Raw genomic sequence first — 23,825 nt, forward strand, 5'->3', positions numbered from 1 at the left:
AAAATGAAACGAAAAAGACATTGTGCTCAAGGCACAAAAAACTGAATTTCATGCCATGGACACGAATAAATGAATAAAATTCTTTGTGTCTATAACACGACTTTCCGTGAGATCATGTTGGGTTTTGTTTACAACAGAAAGGATGAACACATGTTTTTGGTGCATAAACATAAAATGGAAGCCTAGGAGGTCATTTTTGGAGGGTTTAAGAACAAATATTTACATTTTTGTACAACCTCTTGTAAAACAGGGTATAAACAGCAATCCTTAAGTTAAATTTACTACTTTTTAATACCTTTTTTACTACCTTCAGAATATTTTTTAAAACCATCACGACACTGAATTGCAAGTGTTAATCAGCGACCTTTCTATTATTTACACAGATTTTGACATGTATAACATACAAAAAAAGAATAGACATGGATTAAAGTGAAAAAAATTCTTCTGACTGAAATGTTTTTCAGACCAAGTCATATTCCTTTAACTAACACTTTATGTAGGCGAGACCAATAGCATTTTAAGGGGAGATTATATTGCCATAAATTCCATATTGAAGTCTCCCTTGGCATATAGCTGTAGTTTGCAGGGCATTAGGGTTTCAGATTAAGGCGAAACAGCTAAATAACTCACTATATAAAAAGAAAACCTGAATATCACCACCTTTAATAAATCTTTTATTAATTATTTATTAATAGTAAATGTATTTATTTTAGCATTTACTAATAATTTTACTGATAAGTTAATGCACCATGAACTACTGTCAATTACTGTAATGACATAAACAAGAATTAATGAATGCCTATAAATGGTCGTGTTTATATGAGGATATTTGCAAAGATGGGATTTTTGAGGCATATGTGTTATTTAAGGCCAATAAAGCGGCAAAAATACATACAACACAAGCTCAATGAGAAACGAATGCGCGGCTTGCGTGCTCATCTGATCACATCCCAGAGACGAAAGATCTTTCATTATGTGCCCAGATATGCTAAAGCCCATATTTAAACGAACTAACGCGAACGCAGATAGAATTTCAATCAGAATAGGACACCTGACAGTCTGAAAAAATAATACCTAATTTGGCAAAAATAATACCTCTGAGACCCCATTTAACACTTTTAATGGCCTTAAATTTGACATTTTTGATTTATTACTTTTTAATAGTTTTAAAAACCCCGCGGACACCCTGTAAAACCTATAATTCGAAAAAAATGTAAAATATAAAATGTGAATCATTTCTTCATGGATACGCAGCTACAGTTCTAAGTGAATAAACATGTGTGTCTTACAGATATAATTACCTAGAGCTTGCACTTTAGCCTTAAATAAAACTGATTGGCTTTTCATGTAAATCATAGCATCTGGATAAAAAAAAAACTCCTGGCATGCTTGGCATAATTTGACCCAGCACACTATTAGAGCTTTAACAATAACCCGCCTCCCCCCCAGCACCACTGTTCTAGATTTGTTAACCTCATTGCGTTAGCGCAAAAGGTCATAGGTTTAGACCCAGGGAACACACATACTGATAAAAAATGTATATCTTGTGATTCATTGTAAGTCACTTTAAAAAAAGCATCTGCCAAATGCATAAATGTTAACTCATAATGCATCCTTTGCATGCTTATTGCAGCATGTGTATTAGTAGGGCTGTGACGGTGGCAGTTTTTTACCACCGCGAAGGTAACGCACAAATTCACCGCCAGGGATGTCCCAATCCGATATGCTGGACCGGTATAGGGTCTGATCTGGGCTTTTTGGCTGGATCGGAAATCGGATCGAGGACAGACAACATGACAGATTCAATTCCGATATGTGCGTTATCCGTGGTTGTTACTGACAAGCTATTAAAAGGACAGCATATTATAAAAGCATCATAAACGTTTTATGCACTATATTCAAAGTCTTTTAATACACTCAATAAGTTTCATGTGAAGAAACAAACGCACATTTAAAGATCTTTAAGTTGACAGAAACACTGTAACTTAATCGCAAACTGAGTTAATAATCCACTGGTGAAGCGGACGGATGAAACGCGTCATTCACACAAGCAAGCACAAGATAACTGTAGGTTATTTTAAAGATCTGATTTTATAAAGTCTTAGTAAGCCATTGGATGGATGCAATTCACTTGCTGAGCACACGATGCATCTATTCTCTTTGTGTTTTAACAGTTATAAACTTTCCGTTGCGGTGCGAGGATTCCCATAAGAGGATTCTTCAAGGGCATCCATTCTGCATCCAGAAAGCCCATAAACGACCAGAACGCCCAGTATATGACTTAGGCGCATCAATTCTGCACCCGGAATGTGCATAAAAAGTCCGGTCAAGCGCATAATTCCCAAAATAACCATCCGCACACTAAAGCTTTTTTACTTTGACAGTTTTACGCAATTAAGAAAAAAATATTTCGCATACTTACTTGATCAAACGTACCTATTATATGTTCTATTAAACACTCTCATGATTAATATTTACTAATGTTTCCTGTAACTTGTAAATCATTTTTAATTATTGATTTTAACATTTAAAATGATACTAGATGTAGCAGAGAGCACTACACACATTTAATTAAAATAGTATCGGGCAGATATCGGTATTGGCTCATATACATAATTCTGGTATCGGAATCGGATCGGAAATGAAAAAGTGGGATCGGGACATCCCTATTCACCGTGGTGGTGCGGTGGTTATAGATTGTGTGTGTGTGTGTGTGGGGGGGGTGCGTGTATGTGCATAGGTCTTTTACATAATGCATTTATATTTTGATTATAAAAATTTGATGATCAGATATACAGTTCTTAACAAACGTGCGTGTTTATAGGCGCCAAATTCTTTCTCTGCCGGTGGGTACTCGTTACAGGTTACTTAGAAACAAAAGACACTTTCAAGCGCCCATGCACTTTGAAGAGGGGGGAAAGTGGCGCAGTCATGTTTTACGTGTGGTTATAGACGCGACATGTGAACTAAATGTAAAACAACTGTGCATATGTGCTTGGTCATTTCGGTGGGTGGTCGAGCTGAGCCCCGGAGCACCTATCTGCTTGTTTATTGTAATATTTCCATTCGTGAAACAACACGTGAGAAACCTTTTTGGGGTTACAATGTTTCCAGCCCCACTGAAAAAGCATTCTGATGGTGTACTGGAAGCGCAGATTGATATTTTTCGCAACTTTGAGTGACCAAGAGGGAAGGCCCGTGTCTCAATCCAAAGGCTGCAGCCTCCGGAGTTCGCATATGCAGGCTGTATATGTCATCAAGCCTGGTATATTTCAGTTAACTGGGTTACATTTGCAAGTCATAAGCATATTACAACAATGTATGATAAACAAAGAATAATAGTCAACTTTATAATTGTTAATGTTATGAAATAAGACTTGATGACGTATGCAGCTTACAAATGCGACCTCCGGAGGCTACAGCCTTCGGATTGAGAAACGACCAATATCGTGCCTCATTGTTTCGCCCCCAAGCCAGCGGGTCATCACTGATATCAGTTGCCTTTTGTGCAAATAGCGCATTAACTCCGGGTCTGCTGGCCGTTTGCGTTAACACAAACCTGTAGACTCTGGGCGAGACTGTACTTTTTTTCATAGTTTGTGACGTGCACACCACCCCACGGTGCACTTCACCTCCGCGGTGGTGCGGTGGTGGTTATTACAACCGTCCCAGCCCTATGTATTAGCAGCTTGCAATGAAACAACAGGAGCATTGTTAGATGCTGATCTTGTTCTAAAATGTATTCAGAGAGTTGTCATGACTGCAATTTCTGTAGGGAGAGATTGTTTCCTATAAATTGTGTTTTACAGATAGTTACATTATTCCTTCATGGTTCATTCAAGTTTATATACATTATAAGTTGATAACAAAGGAATGGATTACAGCTTTCATAAATCAACAAGTATGGTTGCACTTTCTATTTCTGGTACTGTTCGCTTCAACCTGTGTAGACTTTCACTGCATGTTGAGTGATAAGATTTTTTTATGTTTGTTGGATTTGTTGGATCATCAAGCTGGCACTGGCATTATTGAAACGGGAACAATCTTACTCCAAAACTCTATTCTTATAGTTCACAAATAAGTGTATGGCCAGCTGCAACCGCTGTCTCTCCAGCATGAAGTGGAACAGTGTGAGCTGCCAACAGCATTCGAAATGCATTTCCTGGTACACGGCACCACCTAATGGCCACCGTTTTCCACATGATGCAGTTAACTGAAGATGCTGTGTGTTGGTTTTATTGATTGAGCTTATCGTTCTCATTTTGTGTCAATTCCTGGCCCCAGAACTCTCCTCCAATATAATCTTTAACAGTTTTTTACAGTCTGTGGTTTAAAATGGGTAAGAGAAGGTTTAAGTCCAAGGAGGTGAAGTCTATTTCGAGAGCAACCCCCAATGCCATCCAGCGGAAATTTCAAAAAAGGTCTTAGTGGAGGTGTGCAGTTCTCTTCATACATAATTTATGACAGTTCACAAAGAATTAAAACCAGGCGAGTGAAACAGGTGACACAGCGTTCTGGAGCAGAAAGAAGATGGGGGGATAGACAGATGGAAATAGAAAACAAGAAAAGAAAAGCTAAAGGAGAGAGGAACTGTCCTTCAGATAGACTACCCAAAGGCAAGAAAGGAAAACATTTGCTTTCAGAGTGAAATTAAGAGAACTGGCAAAAGACTTGTGGCAATATGAAGAGGCCTCTCTACATTACTTTCTCTCAGTCTAAAACCCTTTTTCCCCCAAACCTGCAGCATATGCCAGGGATGCTATTTCATTTCGAAGTACTCACACATAAACTCAATCCAAACATGCATTTCAAATAAGACAAACTACCCCTTTTAGCAATTCACATCTGCGTTAAGCTTTTTTAGCAATTATTTCTATTTTTATGAGTAATGATGTTTCCATTAAGCAAATGTTTGTAATATTCATGAGGATTGTGCTTATTTGTAACTTATAAAATATATAAACACTAGTTTGTTTTATTTTTACTAGAGTGGTTGTTTGCTTGCCTTTATTTTCTATTGTACAGGCTTCTTGAACTACTACAATAAAGGGTTGTATTATATATTACATTTCATTTTATTGCAAACATACATAAAAGGCAGGGTAGGCGATAAAAAAAATTGATATTCTAATTGAATATCTCTTCACACCCTAATAGCACTCACTATGTGTTTTAAATTTTATATAACATATGTTTTCTGCATATGGTCCAAATGCAACGATTTGGTATGTTGGCTAATACCCCTGTTGGGCTAGTTTGGATTTGTTATGGGCATTTGAAGCGATTCACAGCGGTCGTAAGTGTCTAGTTCATTTTCAATAGGAGACACGTGAAGCTGAGGCGGTTCGCACGCAGTGGTTGTGGACCCAAAACCTGTCTCATCCATGGACATGGCTCTTTACAGCAGGCGCCAGCAGAAGATAGAAAAATTTGCACTAAATGCTGCACAAAATGCTTTTACTACATGAGAAAAGCGATGGACATGTGGCCAAGTACCATATGCCAATTATGCAGATCTGGCAACCATGCAAGTGCTATTACACCATGCAGACCAACCAAGAATCAAAGGCAAACAGCAACTATCTCATGTTCCGCCTGGATCGGAAAAAAAACACGGCACAAGAAAAAAATGTAAAGAAACAAAGACAGTCTAAAAAACATCTGAATCAAGAAATAGCCGAAAGGAGAGTTCATAGAGACAGAGCGCAACGCGTCATAATCTAAAAACCACGCACACCAGGTGGAAAACAATCCAACCCTCTCCATTGACCTAGCATTGTGTGAGGTTGCCTCTGCTAACAAGCCAAAAAAACAAATACATTTTTATAAGCTGTCGACTTCAAACAATTATCGTTTTAAAGACACAAAAGTGGATACAGGCAACTTTTCATAGTACTACTATTATTTGAACTATGCCCACTGGAGGGAAACATAATCGGCGACCCACTTTTGTCTCCCTTAAAGGCTCAGTAGTTTATAAAAACTTATTTCTGTTTTTTTTTTGCTTAATAGCTGTACACCCTGTCACACAGCAGCTTTTAGGCATTGTTCTGTTTTTGTTATAAGCCAGAAATGACAAGGAGGCAGCCTCACGCAATGCAAAGTCAATAGAGACTGTATGATTCTTTTCCCCCTGGTGGGCGTGGTTTTTAAACTATGATAAATGCACTCTGTCTCCATATTGTAGTTAAAGGGGTGGCTTTGGAGAGCACTCCAAAAGGAGGGTGAGATTTTATGCTTTAATATGTCTTGCTTCTCCGAAACTGCCCACCCTACATTTCAAATAAGAATAATCAGGGTCTTTGCTGTTCTTTTTGCAGAATGACCGAAATGCATCTTTAGGATTTCCGAAGTCCGAACTTGGCATACTTGGTATTAAGACCTGTCTTTGTTCTAGTTCTAGGTTTCAAGTGGTATATTAGGTTTCTACAACTGTGGGTCTGATACTGGTCTAGGTCCTAAGACCATTGGTATTGATCTTGGTCTAGGATTGTCTTGCTTTGAGTCTATTTAAGGTAAACTTCTAAAATACCAGTAACATCAGAAAATGATATAATTCGGTCAAAGAGAAAGGACTGACAAAAAAGAGAGGTTATGAAGAAAGCCCTGGAGATGAAAACCAACAACTGTACAATACAGAAGGCCTGTTCAAACACAGTAAGAAGGACCATGCAAACAAAGAGAAAGGGGTAGAGGAAGCTGAGAGGGTGTTTTAAAGAAAAGACAAGCAGTACTATACCACGCTGTGTCTCTGAAGTAATGTACTAGATGCTCCACTCCTTGTGCCAGAGTTTTGGAGAGGGAGAGAAACAATAAGAGAAGAAGAGTCAGTGAAGGATAATCACACACAGATGGCGAGGTAAAACAGGAAGTTACCTTAATACACACAACATGCAGGCAAACCATTTTACTCTCATGCTATTAGGAAGGTTAAACAGCCAATTCTGCCATATAATTTTTAAAAGCTTTGCATGAGACAAATAAAAACAACAAGGAAAATACGTGGAAGTGCATTCAGTTTGAAGCTCCGAATTAAGGTATGGAACGATCGAACCATCCGAATTAACACAAAAAAGAGGGGACACGAGTCAGACAGAGGGTTGTCGTCGTTCTCCCACAGCGTCAGATCAAAAGCTGTACTGTAATGAACTAGCTGCTTTCTTTCCCAGCGCTCGTTCCTATCAGTCTCCTACAGCTGCCATCTGACGGCATTAGCAGTCATCACGGCTTAACCGCAGCTCACAGACTCTTTTACTGACAAGCCTTTCAGTCAAAGCGTTTTTTATTACAAGATAAGTTTATAAACACAAAGTAACTTTGGAGGTGTGATGTACTGTACTGCTAGATTTATATTCGTAGAGTTGTCATTTAAGCGAGGAAATAGACTTAAATAAGGATATGATTAAATAAACATTTGAAGGGTTATTCAGTAATTCGACATTAAACAAATAGTTCACCCAAAGAAATGAAAATCCAGTCACTGCTTCAGTAGCTTCTTACACTTTTACCTTGTATGACTTACATAGAAGACAATAATGTGAAGCGTCTTAAAAAGCAGTTTTTATGACTTGTATGTGTATGTTTGTGAATTGCCTCAAAATGCATCACATACAGTGAGATATCACATATCACTGACATCAATTATCAATTTCTTTAAAGAAATTGTGCTATATACTGTAACACTAAAAGCTCGTAATCATAGAGGAACCATTTTTAGTGCTATATAGCACCTATAAAGCACCTATGAAGAACCATCCGGGGGTGATATACCACCACTATAGCACCAGATATGGTTCTGTATAGCACAATATTTTTTTACATTTAAATTACCAATCCATCTAGAAAAACGCAATTATGCGATCGCATGATTTAACGCATAATCAGCCAAAGCCCGCATATTTATTTTTTAAAATATGGTGCACTTTCGCAGCAGAAATTGCAGATTTCCTTGCGCAAAATATGCGGGGCTTGCATGATTTCATAATTCACACATTTTCGTAGCAAAAATCACATATCTCACATATATAAAATTTTGCATTTACCTCACACAAGCGCAGCCATGTCCCCTGTTGCCATGGGAACGTTATGAAGTGATGTGATTATGTGACGTGACCATCATTGAAAAGCTGCTAAAGCTGAAAACAATTTTTGCAGGTTCCCTCAGTTTTTGCAAGTTCCCGCAATTTTTGCAAGCTCCTGCAATTTCATTGCATAAAATTGCATAAATATCCCGCATAGTCCATCGCATTTTTTTTTTTAAAACGTGCCGCAAGATCAAGGATTTCTGCCTGCAACAATCACAAAAAACTCTGCAATTTTCTGGAATGACTTTTATTACTATTTAGCACCGTTTGTTTTTGGAGTGTTAAATGTCACTCTGGACCACAAAACTTAAGGGTAATTTTTTTACATTGAGATTTATACATTACCAGTCTTTAGCAATGCATATTACTAATGATACATTTATTTAATATATATTTATGCTAGGAAATTTACCAAATATCTTTATGGAACATGGCCTTTACTTAATATCCTAATGATTTTTGGCATATACAATGTATTATTGTTGGCTATTGCTACAAATATACCGGTGCGACTATTACAAATGACCTCAGAATGTGTGGAATATACTGTAGAAGTCATATGGACTACTTTTATGACACCATGGCTTTGTGAGACCTAAAAGTTCACTTCCATTATCAAAACAATATTAACATTCTGCTGAACATCTAACATGACGATGAGTAAATGATGGAAAAATGTCTTTGCTTTAGGGTGCCGTATTCCTTTAAATCAGAGGTACTCAACTTTGGGCCCAGAGATCCACATTCCTGCAGAAATCTCATCAAACACAACTGAGCAAGGTACTAAAGGTCTTCGGGAATACCAGAAAATTGCAGACAGGTGACTTTGATCAAGATTAGAGCTAAACTCTGCCGGAAAATGGATCTCGAGGGCCAGAGTTGAGAACCTCTGCTTTTTAAATGAATAGTTCACCTAGCAACACCAAGATTTAGTTTAGTCAGCCTCATTCCATTCCATATGTACACAACGTTTTTTCTTCCCGCTGAACACAAATAATAATTTTAACAAAAAATAAGCTGTCTTTCTAGGCTGATGCACACAAGTTTCTAAAGCTGGGGGAAGACAGGAGGCTGATAAAATGGGAGACAATGTTTAGACTTTTAGACTCAATGAACTGGAAATGTACTGATTCAGCAGTGAAAGACGAGTGGACACGCGTGCATGATTCTAGTGGGAAAGAGGGAGAGGAAGGTGGCCATGCAGCAAGCATTGGGGCTGGTGTGCAGGCTGGTCTGGTTGGTCAGATAGTTAACGACTCACTTTGTCGGTGGTGGCGTGGTGCACATTGCGGCACGCTTCCCTGCTGTGGGTGTTGGCAAGAAGAAAGGAGAGGGGCAAACAACATGCCCTGCATAGAGGAAAGAGAGAGACAGTCTGATCTACCATACACACACACACACAGATACAAAAAACACCCTTATCAGATGAGGGTGGCCAGAACATCACTTGTGTCTAAGAGTTGCTTACTGCTCAAAAAGAAATAAGGATTGCAATAACTATTCTAGGAAAAAACAAGTACAATTTCTTTTCAATTTCTCGTATATGTGCACTGTACAGAAACCCCAATCATTGGTCTTACGTCAAAGTGAAAAACACATCTAAAAATTCTCCAGAGCCGGTTGCAGTGAAAAATGAGCACTTTGAATGTTCATACAGGTACATATAGAAGAATATATAGGAGCTTCATGTGGTCAGATTGCCGACAGATGCTTTGCTTGCCCCCAGTACATTACTTTTTTTACTATACTGATTTTATATTTGTACTAAAGTGCATCAAATTTAACTGATTTCCTATTTTCAAATGCAAGTTATTATATTGAAGTCATTTCCCAGGTGCAGTTCAGCTGAAGTCCGAACACAGAGGTGAATCATAGCGCATTGGTGAAAGTATGCATGGATATTAAATCTAGGTTTAAAACAAACCGTATTTAGATATTAGACATAACATAATCAATTGCATTCTATAAGAACATTAACTGTAATGAGATTATTATAGAATTCCTTAAATTTATAAGAAATTAAATTACAATCTACCTCATAAATCTACCTTAATCTATTTGGCCTTTACACATTTCTTTGTGATTTTTTTTCTTTGCTATCTTTTACAGTGTATTGAACTGTCCTATTGATTCTAAACTAACAGCAAACCGCTTTGTTTGCTTTATTTATTATACTCCTCTTTTGCTTGCAAAGAGATATGCTTAGAGTTTCAAGTTATTATCGGTCACATACACAATTGTACATGTCACAACTTGGCTTCTGTTCGAAAAATAGTCAAGATATGAACCCCAAAGACATAATATATGTTGACATACTTAGTAGTCTTAAAGGTACTAATATGCACCAATATGTACAACTTGGGTAATAATGGGGTGGTTTCCCCGGACAGGGATTAGCTTAAAGGGATAGTTCGGCCCAAAATGATATTAAACCCATGATTTACTCACCCCCAGGCTGTCCGAGTTGCATATGTCCATTGTTTTTCAGACAAACACATTTTCGGATATTTTATAAAATGTTTTAGATCTTTCAGTTGATTAAATGTAATGTTACGGGGTCCACCCATAGTCCACGACCTTCAAGTCCAAATAAAGTGCGTCCATCCTTCACAAATTAAATCTAAACGGCTCCAGGATGATAAACAAAGGTCTTCTGAGGGTGATCCGCGCGGTGTTGTTGTAGAAATATCCATATTTAAAACTTTATTAATGAAAATAAATACCTTCCGATAGCGCTGCCATCTTAGTCGCGTCCGCATTCAGGAGAGAGTAAGCGTAGGCTGCGTAAGCTCTCATCCTGAATGTGGACGCGACTACGATGGCGGCGCTACCGGAAGGTATTTATTTTCGTTAATAAAGTTTTAAATATGGATATTTCTACAACAACACCTCCCGGATTACCCTCAGAAGACCTTTGCTTATCATCCTGGAGCCGTTTGGATTTAATTTGTGAAGGATGGACGCACTTTTTTGGACTTGAAGGTCGTGGACTATGGGTGGACCCCGTAACATTACATTTGAAAGATCAACTGAAAGATCTAAAACATATTATAAAATATCCGAAAATGTGTTTGTCTGAAAAACGATGGACATATGCAACTCGGACAGCTTGGGGGTGAGTAAATCATGGGTTTAATATCATTTTTGGCCGAACTATCCCTTTAAGTCAGGGCTAGGTCTTATTTTAATAGGAAATATAACTAGTTTTAACAAACATACCTTACTAAAAACATTACTTGCGTGCATTTTGAGGCAAAACAAAGGGCACAGATGTATTTTAAGATATGTCAGTGCAAGTTGTTTTCAGTTTGGAAAGCTCTTACATTTATTTTAGTCTAGGACTAGTCTAATCCCTGTCTGGGAGACCGCCCCATAATAATTTAGGCCTAGTCCTGGCTTAATCTAGACTAGGGGTCTCCAACCTTTTTGTGAGCAAGGGCTAATGGATAAAACAATCAGGGGGGCTACTTTTTTATATAGTCTCCACAAAACTTTAGTTGTACCTGTTGATTTTTTTAACTTGTTGATATGTTTTATCATTGTTTAAATGTTAATATATATAAAAAGATACCGGGCTGATATAAAAATATGAAATAAATAAATATTTATAGAATGTGCTTTGGTGGGCAACTCACAGACTCTGTGTGGGCAACCTGGTGCCTGCAGGCACCATTTTGGAGACCACTGATCTAGACCCAGTGTGGAAACCCACCACTTTAGGTGCAAAGCTGTACTTTTTAAAAGGGTATCACCCCAGTGACAGCTGGGGTACATATTCTGACATATTCTCTTTACAAAATGCAATAGACTATAAATTACTGTAGGAATAAAAAGAAATATATCAAGATAAAGAGGAATATAAAAGGAAATAAGAAAAGGTGGTAGCAGCAACAGTCCAACTCGTAATATGTTGGGCTGTTATTGTGTCATGTGTTGTTGTTGTTGTGTATACAATACCTGCTTTCTTTCAAAATGAGTGAAAACAGCCCTTCTTCAATCGCTTTTCCAAGGCCTTTGAAAATCAGGTCAAACTAGTATAGATGTTTTTTGTATTTTCACTACTCAGCTGCAATTGTTGGGGAAAAAATCCCCAGGTATTAAAGAGCAAATGGAAAACTTTTATCCTTAAGAACTGGACGTTTTAGTGCTTATGGCCAGACCCCGATCACTCGACTACGAACACACAAATTAAATTAATGTCACGCGGGCAGTTCTGCTTGGCTCTGGGCGGTTTAGTGGCTGCGACAGAAACATTTTGCCTTGTTTTTGATCTGAACTCTTTCTGCTGCTGGGTCTGTGTGAACAATAACCTCTACCCTCACTTCATCTCCCTCTTTTGCCACTTTTATTTGGTTCTTCAGGTGAGGTTGGACGTGGGGCTGTAAATCTCAGAAACAGCAATTTTCTTTTTCCTGTTACTGTACATCTACTCACCAGTCTCCTCGCGTACCTGGTTTCAAATGTGAAAAGATTGTGAACAAATTCAATCACAAAAGTAGCCAACAGCCTATGCGTTTGTGATTAACCGTGAGGTCGGCCTGCACTCTCTCCGGCAGCACCCTACATGCTCATTTTCCTCTCATAATGACACTGCATTAGACTCCAAACTAACTTTTTTCAGAACCACTCGAAACACCACATCAGCCTCCACCCTAAAGTCAAAACTAAACTATTCCCGTTTTAGAGATAAATGCTTTAACGAATACTGTTTTTGCAAGAGGTGCGATAGCAGGAATAAATGCCTTCATCAGCTTTGTTTGTTACAGTGTAGGTCAACTAGTGCCACAAGACAACAAATGAATTGAATTAAACTGTCGACATGTTTATACATCTGTTTCAAATGGATAGTTCACCCAAAAACGAAATTGGCGCACCCTTAAACACTGACACACATTGGGAAATTTCTTTTAAACTACTTTGAAACCATATCTATCCGTTTGACAATAATCACAATTGTTTGCATTTTTGTTTGATGATGCTAGTGGTGAAATTACTCACCTCACTTTTAAAATCTGTCTAGCGGGATGAATCATGCACTTGGTGATAACGGTGACCAACACGTGCCCTAAAGCTTCTCTATGCATGTATACTTACATTAGGTGATTTCCATGGGGTTTGAGTGCTCTTGTCCTGGAGCTCGACAGACCTGCTGTGACTCTCTGAATCCTGACTGCAGTGACACTTCACTGGAGAAGACTATAAATAAGAAAAATAAACACTGACAAATTAAGTATTTAATTCTTGAACATGGCTTAAGTCTAGTCTCAGACTTTGAGCTGTCTTAACTGAAAACACCTTGCACTCACATATCTTCAAATGTATCAGTGTCATTGTTTTCTCAAGATTCACACCAGTAATGTATTTTGTAAGGTATTTTATGTTTCTAAAAAAAAACTAACCCTAAGGGGAGGTTTTCAGGGCAGGGCATATTCTAGTCTCAGACTAAAATGCATGTTTGAGCTGCCTTAATTTAAAAACACCATGCACTGATATATCTTAACATATATAGGTGCCGTTGTTTTGTCTCAATATGTACACCAGTGTTGTTTATTGCAAGGTTTGTTTGAAAAAACTTTTAAATGTCCTAACATAAACCTAAACCCTGTCTGGAAAATCCACCCTAAGAGTTTTTGCTAGAAATAATACAAAAAGCAAATAATACATTACAATATTATGTAGTATTGATTTGTTGTACTTTCTTTCACTTATTGTTTTTATTTAAATGTTTTAAATCATTGAAATTATCATGACTACATTTCAGTAATGTAAAGAATCATTAGGAACAATGATTATTCTTTACAAATTTGAGAAAAACCTAAAAGTGATGCAACAAGATAACAGGCCCCTACAATCACAGGGCTCTGGGAATGTCCCTGGGTATCTACAATTTCCTTTACTCACTTCATAAAGTATGAGACAACAATCTCAACCGCTGTTTATGAGCGCTATTTATTCATATAATACATTTAGGCTATATTTATAAACTTGCAGTGTACACTACATTCTTGAAGCTCAGGGTGTCCCGGACAACGATACTTTAGCGATTTATAAAATAATAATTACTTTCTGGCCATCTGGGATTTCTGTATGAAGATAAAAGTTAGTTGATTTTTCTGAATTTCACAGCATAGCCTACACACTGTAAAACCGAACAGTTAAACCTAGACAAAAAATGGGTTGTAGTCACTAAAAAAATGTTTAAAAAGTTAACTCTTTAATTGTCTGCGTCATCTGTACTCATGTCAACAGCGGTCCTCCATGATGTCACGAAAAGTAACTATGCAGGTGCTCCAGCTTTATCTGGGGGGTGAACTCTTAGCATTTTTGATTTATTTCACCTCGTATGATTTATGTGGAGAACAGTTTGCAGATTTTGAACAACGTAACTGTATTTTGACAAGAGATTTTTTTGACGTAGGATCACATATGAAAACATTTAAAGGGATAGTTCGGCCAAAAATGATATTAAACCCATGATTTACTCACCCCTAAGCTGTCCGAGTTGCATATTTCCATCGTTTTCAGACAAACAGATTTTCTGATATTTTAGAAAATGTTTTAGATCTTTCAGTTGATTAAATGTAATGTTACGGGGTCCACGACCTTCAAGTCCAAAAAAAGTGCGTCCATCCTTCACAAAATAAATCCAAACGGCTCCAGGATGATAAACAAAGGTCTTCTGAGGGTAATCCGCGCGTTGTTGTTGTAGAAATATCCATATTTAAAACTTTATTAACGAAAATAACTACCTTCCGGTAGCGCCGCCATCTTAGTCGTGTCCGCATTCAGGATGAGAGCTTACGCAGCCTACGGAGGCTACTCTGCTGCTGCTCTGTGCCCCGCCCTCCGAATTTGTCATACGTCACTAAAAAAAAAGGGCGTACATTAAGCTAATACTCTCTCCTGAATACAGAGGAGTCTAAGATGGCGCTGCTACCGGAAGGTAGTTATTTACGTTAATAAAGTTTTAAATATGGATATTTCTACAACAACACCGCGCGGATTACCCTCAAAAGACCTTGAGCCATTTGGATTTATTTTGTGAAGGATGGACGCACTTTTTTGGACTTGAAGGTTGTGGACCCCGTTACTTCACATTTAATTAACTGAAATATTTAAAACATTTTCTAATATATCTGAAAATGTGTTTGTCTGAAAAACGATGGACATATGCAACTCGGACAGCTTGGGGGTGAGTAAATCATGGGTTTAATATCATTTTTGGCCGAACTATCCCTTTAAGGTGAAATGCAAATTGCAGCTTTGATGACCGCACTTTTGAAGTTATATCAAGTCTTTTGCTGTGATAATCTAATGAGTAACGAGCAATGTTTTAAACACAATATCACCACTGTTACAATATTTTATGCATCAAATGTTTTAGGTGCTTAAATGCATTAATTTGCTTAAGGCATGAAGCATCTGGACCTCGAAATTGTAGCTTGTGATGTCAGACTTTACAAGCAAATTCCCTCCTAATAGCAGCCCTGCATTGCAGTAATAAGAGTGGAATCAACTGAATTGTCTCCATCATAAAACACCCTCAATTTCCTTAGGTAAAACAAATTTGTGAAAATAGAAATGAACGTATAATGAGTATAATTATTATAAACACACACATGAGAAATGAAAGACTTAGATTAAAGGACATGTCAATGAAGAATAAAAGCAGTGTATGCATACACTATGATTTTACAGAAAACTGGGCCTTTCTGATTCACGTTCTGTAGTGCTAAGGGCCTATCTAATGTTAGATTTCATTTAATGCTATGAGATGTTGCAATTTATGTGGCAATTAATGTAAGCCTAACAATATCAACTCATTTGTGCATTTTCTAAGGGCATCTCATAGATCTCATAGAAGTTTTTTTTATACAGTACAACATAGCTCACCAATATACACCTACATTTGGCACTAGTACATGTATTAGACAGAACTATACGTAAGGGATAATGTAGAGGCAGCCGGTAGTTATCGGGAAATAAGCCCCGACAGTGTGATCAGGACCCGACGCGAAGCGGAGGGTCTTGTATCACACTGAAGGGGCTTATTTCCCGATAACTACCGGCTGACTCTACATTATCCCGCTTATTACACGGCTACTTATCACATAAGAAAAAAAACTGGACATGAATATGAATTTGAAACATTTTATTGGCATATTTGTTTTAAATTAACATTTTTATCCTTCCGCGAAACTTTGCACAGATGCATAAAATGATCGTAATACCTTATTAAGATCCTCTGCTTCATACTTGTCTGTCTCCATTTTTTTCTCTTTTAGCCAGTCTTTGAGAAGTTTTAATGCCCATTCTGTATTTTTTGTGTGTTGGCTTCGTAGCTGTCATGCTCTATTTTGTCAAGTTCAGTCTCAGTAAGCTCTCTGTGTCTTGTCGTGGTTGTCCAGTGTTTGTCACAAGATGGCGCCAAACAAACAGTAATCTTTATTGGCGCGGAGCGATCTTACTCGTAAAAGTAGTACCGGCTATGCGTTATTATTTTGGAGCGGTTATTATTCGAAAAGAACGAACCTGCAAATGTCTCAACTGACCAATCAGAATCAAGCATTCCAGAGAGCCGTGTAATAAGTTTAATTAAGACCACATACTACAGCAGTTTTTAAACCAGGATCCTTTAAAAAAAATGATTAATTTGAATCCACTTGTAGACACCAATATACTCATAACTCTAAAAAAAATCTCGTCTTGTAATGAAAATGTGAACAGACGTCTGCATATTGAACAGACTCACATCAGAAATGAAATTAGGTTAAGGGCCCCAAACCATTGGATGTTGATTTGGTTTATTTAAAGTTAAGGATCATGCATGTACAAAGACTTATAGATAAACATAAGAGGCAAAAACACAAACCACCTGCTGTGAAAGTTCAGTGATAATCTTCTCCTTGTTTCTGAGCTCAGTTTTCAGATCCTGCAGCTCTATCAGGAGCAGCGCTACCTAAAGAATAACACAAGACATCATTTTAATTTATTACATGTATTTGTTTGAAAAAATGTAGACTTTAGATGTGACTAGATATCAAGTGTACAAATTAATTTTAGTTATTTAATCCATCATTTTGTGGTATAAGTATCATGCATGTTCCCAGTTAAACTGTTTATGATATCTATCCAGGGCCGGCGTCAAGGGGGGGCAACCCTACAAAGTTTTTTATTAATTTAATATATATCAAGAATAATTCAAATAAATGAAATATTGAATGTTTCATGACTTGTAATGTAATCAAATGAGGAAAATATAGTTGATATATGTTTTCTTTAATTAAAATAGACCAGTTTCTCTGATTGGATATTGCCGCGTCTCACCTGTCTTACGTCTTTAGCATATTTGTTCCTTGATACTAGCAACGTGTTTTTTCGCGGCATTTTATGGATCGTGTAAAATATGGTTATTAGAACATTTAGAACGAACCAGCACCGCCTGCTTCATCCGACTTCATGCAAACACAGACTGGCTCAAACTCAGAGATTAGAGGTCGAGGTGGAATTTTCAAATCTACAGGACACTGTTTTAAGGAAGTTTAATATTCGTACACGCCGTCTTCAGCTATTTTAAAGGTAAGTTAGCGTTGTTTTAAATTACGTAAGTTTAAATGTGAAGTGTGGCTATAGACCGTTAACAGCATTAAGACGTGATTATGGTAAAAGCGTCTTTTTTATAGCTAGGACGCGGTGTGCGCTGCGCTATAAAACCCATTCATTTCAATGGTTTGCGCCGCGCGAGGGCGGTTTGTTGTTGCGTCAAGCAAAGCGCGAGCGCAGCGGAGCTCAGCTTGCGCTCACGCCCCGGTCGAAGTTCAATAGTTTTGGTCTGGCGCCGGCTCTGTATCTATCTATGTATTTTTCTTGTAAGGGGAATCCCCCAGAAACTCAATTTAATATTCCGAGATGCAGACAAAGTAAGATAAAATAGACAATTGCACCTAATTATGTTGTGCGAGTTGCATTTTTATGCTTTTTACTGTCACTTCATGAGCTGAGTGTTGCTCTAAAGCTTCTGAAATCAAATGCGAGTCTCCTTCGGATGAGAAGTGCTATATTCATGACGCACAAACTTATCTATGTACTGTACTGTAGACTGTTCCAAAATAGTCCAGGTATTTAAGTTAATGTGCTGCCTTTTAGAAGGCAGCTGTGAAAGGCAGAATATGGCTCACTTTAAAAAGACTATGGCACAGACACTTTTTTTGATGTTCTAAGAGCAAAAGATAACAGAAAGCCGACAGAGGAGGTTGCATGGTGAATAATATACACAAGCCAAAGGCAAAATCTGTAAAATATGTGAGAAATATAAAAGCCTAAGAATAGGGCTGTAAACAAATATACATACAAAAAATCAATGTGCTAAATCATTAGGTGTATAATAATAGAGCGATTCCAGGGTTATGGATGTGACATCTTTAAGTCAAAAATTTAAATTTGATTTCTCAGAGAATGTATTAACAGTCCAGACATCAGAAAACAAAGTAAAGCTGGTGTAGCAGGCTGACTTTAGATTTGTTTTTGACACCTTTTAGCTGGTGTTAGCTGGTCAGGCTGGAGACCAGCTGACCCAACAGCTTAAACCAACTTGACCAGGCTGGAAGCTTAGCTAGCTGGTTGGCAGGACCTAGCTGGTTTAAGATGGAAGTACACTCTTAGAAAGGATGTGTTAATCTTTTTGTGTTAAGCTTTTAACACATTATGGGCCCTATCTTGCACCCAGCGCAATTGACTTTGTCAGTGATGCCTCCACAGACGCACGTCTGCAAACTAGGGAATGAACTTGCGCTCCCTGGGCGGTTCAGCGCAAAAAAAGAGGCGTGTTCTGGCGCAAACCATCCCTGATGCTATTTTGCAGTTTCAAAAAACAATTGCGCCACTGACCAGAAAAAAAAAAAAGTTTAAAGTCAGTGGTGCGTTGCGCGTTGTTCATTATGCTATTTTAAGGGCGCATGCTTGACCATAATGTATAGCGTGCACAACGCGCATACACTTTGAATCTAATCTACACAGATGCAACAGTTATTTTTGCAAATCATAAATTGTTACCCTAAAAAATATATATACACGAGATAAGGGGAATCATAGTGGTGAGCATTGTGGTGATAGTTTTTATTTATTGTGTGGCTGCGTTAAAAAATTCTCATGCAAATAATGATTAAAATATTTTTATAAGTTTGTTGTGTGGCTGTATTACATTTATTTTATGTAAATAATAATTAAAATGTTTTCATAAGAAACCTTAATGTATATGAACTTGATTTGTAAGAGTACTTAGGGGTTGGACCTTGCTTGCGTTTCTTGGGTCCGATTTCAAAGCCCCCAAATCTTTTCAGCGGTGAGGGGGACGCAGCAATGTCCTCTGCTGGCGTCTGTGTAGAGGCAGATCCACCTCCCATTACACGGCGTGCCCGATTTATGCTGGCAAGCTTGGTATTCCCCCGTCTCCTGACATCATTGTAGCGCTTGGCGCAACGATGGGGATGCCAGCTGATGAGACTGTGGCTATTTCCTCTCACGCCTGTTTAACCTACGCTGATTTGGGCGGGTTTCTCCTATCCCCATACAAAACAACTTCAAAACAACTACTGCTCTTACAAGAACGTGGGTCTCCTCGGCTGTAAACCGCTCCTGGCGTGCGTCTGGTAAATCTGTCATAATAATAGCAACCCGCCATGGAACTTGAGCCCTTGCGTTTAAAGGGAATGTTGGATAGCGTTCTGATTGGTTTATTTGACGTTACGCCCAAACCACACCTATGAATAATGAACCTACTTCAGACCAACCCCTTATTGATTTGCGCCCGGCGCAAGAGTTATTTCTCACGCCGGGAAAATAGCAACAGCGCCCAAGATCCGCCCACAAACTCACTTGCACGTTGCGCTTCGCACTTGCGTTTCAGATCGTGAAAATAGGGCCCTATGTGTCATTTTCTGTTGATTTTGTGTTAAACTAAAACACAAAATATGTTGTTTCAATAATAACACAGAGATAGGTGGATTCTGGGACAACACAAATAGTGGCTTTTCCCAGAATCAACACTAATGTGCTGTTTTTAACACATCCATTCTAAAGGGGGTCACACATCAGACGTGCAAGTTAAAAAATCTAACACATTGTTTTCCATGAGTATACGCACACCGGCGCCGACAGGTGGCGCCTGTCCGTGGCGCCCAGCTACGACTCAGGAAGTTGCTCAAATCGCACTCACATAGTTTAAAATTAAATAACATCATATTTGTCCCAAATCATTATTGATTAACATTGGCTGCTAACGTATATTTTGCATTTTGAAGTAGATGCTATCTGACTAAGCTTGCGTTATTTAATGTGCACTTCCGGTATATGATACCTCCGAGTTGTCCTAGAGGTGACGCTTCTCGTCTGGTGTGTGACCCCCTTAACTCTTTCGCCGCCATTGACAAGGTAACTCATCAATTAAGAGAAAACACTTCCCTGCCAATGACGAGAATTTCCGGATTTCTGCATCTTATACAACCCGGAAGTAGCGCCTCACGTGAAATAGAAAGAACTCGGTGTATGTTTTAAAGATCGCTCTGCATCTGATCTCTATCAAAATACCTTCAGAAAAATTAAATTTTTTGAATGTTTGTTTATTCGGTTACTAAACAAAATATATATACAGAAAATTCATTACATACAAACAAAAATAGTAACCGAACAGGTGTAGGCTGAAGCCGCGGCTTATTGCGCCTACCCTATTTACAAAACAACATCTACCCATCAAGATTAAACATAAACAATACCTGCATAAACATATACGTACATACACACATACATACATACACATACATACACATATACATACATATACATACATATACATACATACATACATACAGATATTCATATACATACACATACATTACTTGCATTGTTTTATTTTATGCACAGCAATTAAACAATTTTCTTAAGTATTCATATATTGATCAAAAATTAAAATTTTAAATTGTTTTTTTAAATAATGAATGGAATTGCTCCTCTTAAGTTTATCGGTGAGACCATTCCACAAATTGACCCCTTTTACCGAAATAGTATTTCTTTTAAGATTTGTTCTGACCATTTGTTTTTTAAACATGTTCTCTCCTCTTAGGTTATATTTCAGGTCCCTATTTTCAAACAAACATAGTATATTTTCAGGCACTACTTTCCTATTAACTTTGAACATAAAGACAACAGTATTCAGACTAACTAGATCGGGAAATTTCATTGCTTTAAATTTGCAGAATATTGAGTTTGTCGGTTCATTATACGGTGAGTGATTGACTATCCTTATGGCTTTTTTTTGTAAAATAAAAATTGGATCTGTGTTTGTGATGTAAGCATGCCCCCATATTTCAACACAGTAAGACAAATATGGAACAAAAAGAGAACAATACAGCATATACAAAGAAGACGTATTTAGAAGATACTTGGTTTTATGTAATATAGCAATTGTTTTGGACAATTTTGATTGAACATGAGCGATGTGTGGTTTCCAGGATAATTTATAATCTAATATTATTCCAAGAAATTTGTTTTCATTCACCCTTTCTAGTGCGACATCATCGATCTTTAAGCTCATGCTAGTTTCAATTTGTCGATTACCGAATATAATATACTTAGTTTTACTTGGATTAAAAAATAATTTATTTCGGTCAAACCATTCCTTGATTCTGGATAGTTCACTAGTCACATCACTAATTATTTGGTGAAGATTATCCCCAGATACATACAGTGTTGTGTCATCTGCGAATAGAACACATTTTACCAAGTCGAATACCTTACAGATGTCATTAATATAAAGAATAAACAACTTAGGACCAAGTAAAGAACCCTGGGGCACACCACAAGTTACTTTACGCATTTCTGATTGATGCTCATTAAAATATACATACTGGTGTCTGTTGTCAAGATAGCTTTTTAACCATGAATAGGCACGGCCTCTAAAACCATATTGTTCTAATTTATTCATTAATAGTTTGTGATCTATGGTATCGAAAGCTTTTTTGAGGTCGACAAAAACACCCAAAGTAAAATACTTTTTATCTAATGCAGATGCTATATGATCAACTAATTTAATTACTGCCATTGAAGTCGATCGACCGCTCCTGAATCCATATTGATCATCACTTAATATCTTGCATTTTTCTATGAAACTATCAAGCCTCTTCAAAAAAAGTTTTTCCAGTATTTTTGAAAATTGAGATTATAATGAAATTGGTCTATAATTTGAATATAAATGACTATCACCACTCTTATAAATTGGAATAATTTTTGCCGTTTTCATCTGATCTGGAAACACACCAGAATAAAAGGACAAATTGAAAATATAAGTCAAGGGTTCTAATATTGAATGTATTATATTTTTAACTAGTTTTATATCAATATCTGTCCAATCAGTTGACCTTTTATTTTTGAAACCATTCACAATCTCCAGTATTTCATTTTTGGTAATGTCAGACACATACATAGAGGAAGAGTTCCTGATATTATATTCAAAACTCTTTATGTTTTTACTTTTTGTATCAGTAATTCCTTTTGCCAGATTGAAACCAACATTAACAAAATAATCGTTAAATTCATTTGCTATCTCCTTTGGATTTCTTATAGGTACTTCATTATCATTTATAAAATAACTTGGACACTCTCGTTTGTTATTTGTTTTTTTAATAATTTTGTTTAGTACTTTCCAAGTTCCTTGCATACTTTGCTTTTGCTGTTCTAAGAGTGTATCAAAATATTGCTTTTTACTATTTCGGATAATGCTTACCAATTTATTTTTATATTTTTTATATTTTTTTTCTGACTCAATAGTCCTATTTTTCACAAATTTTGCATATAGCATGTTCTTCTTTTTGGATGCTTTTTCAATGCCTTTGGTTATCCATGGCTTTTTTGCTGAATTGTTTTCTTGGTTTTGGGTCATCTTCATGGGGCAGTTGATATTATACAGTTCAATAAATCTATTCAGGAAAGTATCATATGCCACATTTACGTCACTTTCTACATAAACATCACGCCAATCTTGATTACTAAGTTCCTTTTGGAATTCATCAATATTTTTTGGTGTACAACTTCTTACAAATTTATTAATGTTCTGGGATTCGTTTTTTCGTATGAAATAATTTGGAAATATTGCAAACACTGGCAAATGATCACTAACATCCCACATAAACAAGCCCCCGACAACTTTTCCCTCAAATCTGTTGGTAAAAATATGGTCTATTAGTGTTGCTGTTTCTGTTGTAATTCTACTTGGCTTATCAATGAGTGGACATAAATGATTACTGTACATTATATTTATAAACTCAGAAGTACCTTTAAAGACACGTTGATTAAGTGTGTCAATGTTGAAGTCTCCACACAAAATTTGTACTTTATCAGTAGTCATGTTGTTAAGCAAATCTGCTATTTTTTCATTAAATATTGACAAACTTGTTCCTGGCGGTCTATACACACAGCTAATAATTATATTTCTAAGGTGTTCAACTTCAATTTCCACTGTTACACAATCCAGAACATTGTCTATGCTATATGAAACATTTTTTACAATTTTACTTCTTAATGATTGATCTATATACAAAGCAACTCCTCCGCCCTTTTTGTTATTCCTATTGGTGGTATACAGCTCATATCCCTCAAGACCCACATCCTCCACTTTGCCATCATCAAGCCAAGTCTCTGATATAGCTATTATAGTAAATTTTTTAAGGGACTTTAGAAATTCTTTGATAG

General features: G+C 37.1%; 1 protein-coding gene across 5 annotated transcripts in view; it reads right to left on the reverse strand.

Annotated features, from left to right (window-relative positions):
- The window catches only part of ccser2b (coiled-coil serine-rich protein 2b), a 158,837-nt gene that overhangs the window by 7,267 nt on the left and 127,745 nt on the right, over nt 1-23,825 (reverse strand). For 2 of the 5 annotated variants that reach the window (XM_065242656.1, XM_065242653.1), the window contains exons 8-9: nt 16,957-17,043; nt 13,179-13,280 (exon numbers count right to left, since the gene is read on the reverse strand). In XM_065242656.1, coding sequence (XP_065098728.1) covers nt 13,179-13,280; nt 16,957-17,043 — 189 coding nt within the window. Of the gene's footprint in view, nt 1-6,739; nt 6,780-9,345; nt 9,434-13,178; nt 13,281-16,956; nt 17,044-23,825 lie in introns of all 5 variants that reach the window. The other 3 variants (XM_065242658.2, XM_065242657.2, XM_065242655.1) reach the window with 3 other exon arrangements.

Source organism: Paramisgurnus dabryanus, chromosome 1, assembly GCF_030506205.2.
Source record: "Paramisgurnus dabryanus chromosome 1, PD_genome_1.1, whole genome shotgun sequence".
Taxonomy (NCBI): Eukaryota; Metazoa; Chordata; class Actinopteri; order Cypriniformes; family Cobitidae; genus Paramisgurnus; species Paramisgurnus dabryanus.